Source organism: Tachyglossus aculeatus, chromosome X1 (genome assembly GCF_015852505.1).
Source record: "Tachyglossus aculeatus isolate mTacAcu1 chromosome X1, mTacAcu1.pri, whole genome shotgun sequence".
In the NCBI taxonomy this organism is placed as follows: Eukaryota; Metazoa; Chordata; class Mammalia; order Monotremata; family Tachyglossidae; genus Tachyglossus; species Tachyglossus aculeatus.
The window spans coordinates 61329701-61335700 of NC_052101.1; the positions used below are offsets into that span (position 1 = coordinate 61329701).

Consider the following 6000-nt stretch of genomic DNA (forward strand, 5'->3'; position numbering starts at 1 on the left):
TAATTTATCTCCTTTTATGTTCTTTCCCTCAGTTTATCCCACGAGGAGCACTCGCATAGTCATCCACTCTATGGGCATGGTGTATGCAAATGGCCAGGATGTGAAGCAGTTTGTGAAGATTTTCAATCCTTTCTAAAGTAAGACTTCTTTTACTTTTAAAGCCTTTATACATTCACTCACAACAGTATGTTCTCATGAGAGATGCTAAAATAGCCCCACTGTGAGGAAAAGGTAAAATCATGAGTCACAAGAGTAAGTTTCATACTATATGAGTGATGATAATTAAAAAACACATCTATAGAATTTTCATAATGGGATTCAAGAGCTGTTCTGAAGTAAAGATATAACCATTTAAACTTTAATTTTTATTTGTCTTCAATTCAGCTTACTTTACTGTGAGTCTTCCCAACTGAATTTAATTGCCTGATAAATGGTTACGTTTCATAACGTGAACTGTGACTATGGTAATTAGGCCCATGCAAATTTATGCAAACTTTTTTTGTAAAATAAGAAAATCCCCTATTCTAAATAATGTTAAGCTGATTCTTCTCTGAGCCCTGATTAGATCCACTGGAATCACACATTTGTATTAAGAGGAAAATGGTGCTAAATCAGAACCGCTGAAAGAAAAGATTGTAGTTACTTTCATATGAAATATCTAATGAAAGTTATGGGTTTTATTCTTTCCAGTTTAATCAAATATATTGTTTATTTGTCATCTCTTATCTTGTGTCTCATTCATTCATCCATCTAAGGTGTCTAATTTCCATTTTATAAATGAAGAAACAAGGCCCAGAGAGGTTATTATTATTATTATTAATAACAATATTGTTAATAATGATAGCAATATTATTACTACTACTATTATTATTATTATTATTATTATTATTATTAAGTGACTTGCTCATAGGCAAGTAACAAGCCAGTGACAGCTGGGACTAGAACTAGGAGTTCTGACTCCCAGTCTCACACTTTTGCCACAAGGACAGTCTGCCTTCATATCTCTCTCTCTCTCTCTCTCTCTCATACATATATATATATATAATAATTATGGTACTTGTTAAGTGTTTATTATGTGCCAAGCACTGTTCTAAGCACTAGGGTAGGTACAAATTAGGATGGACACAGTCCCTGTCTCACATAGCATTCACAGTCTTAATTCCCATTTTACAGATGAGGTAACTGAAGCCCAGAGAAGTTAAGTGACTTGCCGAAGGTTGCACAGAAGACATGTAGTGGAGCTGGGATTAGAACCCATGAACTTCTGACTCCCAGGCCCGTGCTATATATAGCACTTGACCTTGCACAAGTCACTTCACTTCTCTGGGCCTCATTTACCTCATCTGTAAAATGGGGATTAAGATTATGAGCCCCATGTGGGATGAGGGACTGTTCAACCTGATTATCTTGTATCTACCCCAGAGCTCAGTATAGGGTCCCAAAGTAGCTTTGCTTCCAAATTGGCATTCTCTGGTGGCAAGGGTGATCCCTGAAATGCAGTCAAGTTGCCCTACATACTAGCTTCAGTGGGATGAAGGGGCATTCCTGAAACCCAATAGGACTGTGATACTTCTCGCTTTGGCACCTTCTCCATCTAAAACTTGCCTGCTCTGCCTCCTTGGGACTCTCTTTCCAAGCATCATAGTCATGGAAGGCTTTTCACTCCCTTTGTGGGATTGCAGTCCTGGCAGTCCATCGGAGTTCTTGAGTATTGGATTGGATTTAGGATTTCTTCTGCTATGCCTTCTGCATAGATGCAGGATTTCTCATGACTTCAGATTTTCCAGAGATCTCTACTTGAGAGAAACAGCTATTTTAAAGTACAGCCACAGAACTTCCCCTGTTCATCTGGTTGGTTTGATATGTTGATTATATTTTAAGATCTATTTCTCCATCTGCTTTAATACCTAAACAGAATAATATTAATGTGAACACCTATTAATACTTCCTTTATTTCTTGGAGGCAGTGCTGGTGAACATAGTTTTTTCAATTTATGGGAGCTGCAGATGTTTGCCTTAGTTTGTCAGTTATAAAGTTGTATTTTCAAAGTTTCTTGTGTGACACTAAAGATCATTTGACATTAAAAATATAAGAGAATGGTAGAAAAGAAAATTTCTCCTTGTGTATTTTTAAAAAGATGCCATATTCAAAGGATGTACACCTGTCTTTCTGGGATGACTAATATTTAGAAAATTTATTTTTTCCTATATTGAATAAACCTAATTCATTTCCAGTAAAGATATAAAATTGGTTCAGTGGACTAAGCCCAGCACTAAACTCAATTGTTTTCCTGGTCTACAGTTTACTTATCTACATTTTACTTACTAGGCAAAGCAATTTTTAATATATCTGACCCACAGTGTCCTCACCTCTATATTGTCCAGTTAAATATTTTGTAACATGCTTTGCTCATCTGTAGCACTCTAAAATGAGAAGTAGCAATCACATTAGGAAAAATGTCAGGTTTAGAGTTTGGAAGAAAAGGTTCAATATTTCCAAATTCATTTACTAGTGGAATAAGTTTTCCCATAATCCTAAACTAGTGCTGATGAACATGTGGGGCCACTTGCTGAGGTGGAAAAGGCATTGCTTCTCTTTCTTGGTGCTTCCACTTCTCTATTGAAATAACCAGCAAATCAGAACTCACTATGAAGAAGGTTTTCTGAAGTAGACATATATCTTCTTGTAACTGGGCTGAAAACACCAATTAAATTTTTCATGGGTCACCAAACAATCATCACATGGTAACTGCCAGACATGCCATCGTGGGATGTTTTTGATATGATAATCTCAAGGTGGTATTTTCCAATGGCTCCTTTCTAATTACCAGATATGTAAGTTTTTTCATAGCATCTGCTTCTGCATGAGTCTTGTGTCAAGTCTATTTCCCTCTTTAATAAAAAAAAAAAACCCACACTGACCAAAGTAGATTTTTGACTTCATAATTTAACATTCATTTAAAATCCTCTTGGGTTCCAGAGCACTGCCCATTGCTTACACTCAGCTCCCTGGCCCTAAGTCTCCTATTTTTGGATGGTATTGAGATTAATCTCCAAGTGCTTTAAGTTGTTTGTCACTTGGGAAGTTGGGAGGAGCATTAACCTGTTTAGACCATTGTTTGGTGCATTGTTGAAATACCTCAGTATAACAGAACTTTTCCCTTGTGGTTTGAAACCATAGACTACTCCTAAAGAGGCCCAACTTACTACCAAGGAGTTGTGCACCTCAATTAATCAGTCAATCATCAATTGTAATTATTGAGTGCTTGGGAGAGTATAGTATAACAGAGTTGGTAGCTAAAGTTTAGAGTTCCCTGATGCCCCACAATCGTATTGATTGTGCACTTAATGTGTGTAGAGCACTGTACCAAATGCTTAGGAGTGTATAATATAACATGTTCCCTGCCCACGAGTTTATAGTCTTTGCCCCCAGTTTTGGAAGTTCTCTTGAAAATGGATACACATCTTGCAGGACATTCTTAGATTCAAGATGGTACTTCTGAAACATAATCTCCACTGTTTGAGAAAGAAACTATACAGAATTATATGTGATGTTAAAAAACCAGTCTTGGAAGCCGCCACATTTTAGGTGGGCCAGTGGGGATTAGTCCCTAAAATTATATTTGAATTTGTGTGAGAGCACCAACTAGGTGATATACTAGGTGGAAGGACACAATTCCATCCTCTTTCTATCTCTATCATCATTTTAGTGTTCTTGCATGATCAAAGAGGTAATCTGTTTAGTAACTTTTTTGCAGCTTTTTTTTTACTATTTCCCTCTACTAGTAAAATGGACTGTTAAAAAGAGCCCAGGTAAGTTATTTAGAATGAAAGACCATACCAATAAAATGATGCCAGTGTTAAACCAGGGGAAAAAAAGAATTTATGGGTCTAAAAACACAGTTCATTTTTTTCCTCCTGAGGAAGAAATATCATAACTGTTGGTAAATCAAAAACAGAGATTTGACACTCTCCTGTGATCATTCTGTAGTGTTTGTTCCCAAGGTGAGGTACACCACAGGACCCTTGATTTCAAAGATAAATACTGTACAAATAATAATCCTAGTTGTCTTTCACTCACAGCCAACAGGAGGATGCTTATCAGAATCAGCAGATACACAGTCTATTGTACACATTTATTTCCCTATTTCTTTTCAAAACAGATTGCAGTTTTAGTGTTGATTTTTTTAAAATCTATCAACCATGTGTTATCATTTGATGGTTGTATCAGAACTAACTGCTATCAGCAGGTGCTTCTGCTAACTCTAATGAAATAGGCGCACCCTGCATTGCTTGGAATACTCAGATAACATAAAAACACAAACAAGTCCAGTATCTTCACTGTTACATGAAGAGCTTTAGTATTATTTCACAAGAGCTTAAACCAAGATACCCTCTGGTTTTTATGTGACTTGGTTTTAAATTGTGGTATGCATTGCATGAAATGGGGCTTCATTGTTCATTTCTTAGTGGCATCAGGTAGATTTGATGATCTAATTATGACCGGCTTTCCTCAGTTTATCATTCCATATAAATCAGGACTTATTTCTCCATTTTGTAAATATAAGGAAATGTTGCATATCCAGTTCTTCCAGGTCAACAGAGGAAAAATACCTTGTGCTTATTTGAAATTCCATTGTTTCGGGATTTGTGCTGTCTCTGATGTTGGCTTGCAAAGTTCTCAGATCTTTCCATCTTACAGCATTAGAAGATTGCCTGTGTACTTGTTGAATGGTTAGTTACTCACCTAACCTTTCAGTTTGTGTGTCCAAGTACCCATTTTGTGTATCCAGGACATGTACCAGTAAAATTTGTAGATGCCCTAATAAGGGCCATCTGAAAAAGTGAATTTATTTTGTTAACATTCTTGAAGCTATAACTTCTTCTGTTGGAGAGAGAAAAACCATTGACAGTCAGTGGAACCTTTAGTAACATGCTCCTTGTAATTTAACTTTCAAGGAACTATGAAAGGTTTAATGAGAAAGGAATAACTAAGTGCACTCTGTAATGTTTTCACAAGTGTTTTTATCATGGTAACATCTTGTTTACTTTAGTTGCCTGCCTAAAACTACTTGGAACATGTTAAGAAAACATTTCAAGAAAGTCTCTACAAAGAGGCTTTTGTTTAGTAGCAACTGTGAGGCTGCACAGCTCACAAAGGTGTTAACTTTCAACCCCTTAAGCACTTCCACATGAAATTTCAGCAACTGTGTTTGTGGTTTTGGAAAAGCAAAGTGCATGTTAAATAAACCAGGTGTATGCTAATACATGTTTAAGTAGGCCGGAAATTATAAACGGTTTCAAACCCATTAATTGCTATCATTTGCATGTCATAATGTTCTGCAATGAAATTATCTACGGTTACCACAACAGACACTTTTGATCAAATGGATAGGGAGAGTAAAAAACTAGTTTCTCTTCAGTTGTTTGATACAAGGCAAATCCAATTCACATCTGATTACAGATAAAAGGAATTTCTAGGTGATGATGTTTATATCCACTGATCCATTTTACATGAGAAGGGAAAACTACATTACGTCAGTGTCATCAAATTTTTTCAATTATCGTATTTTAGATACTGTAAAGAATTTCAATATTAGCTCCCTGCCCCCGCCCCCTGCCGCACCTTCTTAACCTTTCTGACATTGTTCAGAAGTTCAAGACCTTTCAGTAGTTGCAGTATTTAGAGGTCAGAGTGGCCTAAATACCACAGTGCCCTCTAGTGATGTATATAATATTAGAGTTTTAGATAAGTATCCTAAAAATAACATCACGAAGACTACTAACAGGTGAATACATGAATGTGTGAACCTGTCTTCTGAATGGTGTATATTGAACATATAGTCGGAGAGGCATCAAAACTTCAAAAAATTAGCAGTTGGCAAGCAGTGTATTTAAATAATTGTGTGTGTATTTCTGCCCACAGATATTTTGCATCTACTAGATGTATTTAATACTGCATATCTGTAGTTATATGGTTTTACATTATTATCTTTTGAA

General features: G+C 36.2%; 1 protein-coding gene across 8 annotated transcripts in view; it reads left to right on the top strand.

Moving 5' to 3' along the window:
* The window catches only part of FOXP1 (forkhead box P1), a 358788-nt gene that overhangs the window by 300102 nt on the left and 52686 nt on the right, over nucleotides 1-6000 (top strand). For all 8 annotated transcript variants that reach the window (XM_038740740.1, XM_038740739.1, XM_038740742.1 and 5 more), the window contains one exon: nucleotides 33-137. In XM_038740740.1, the coding sequence (XP_038596668.1) occupies nucleotides 33-137 (105 nt within the window). The remainder of the gene's footprint in view (nucleotides 1-32; nucleotides 138-6000) is intronic.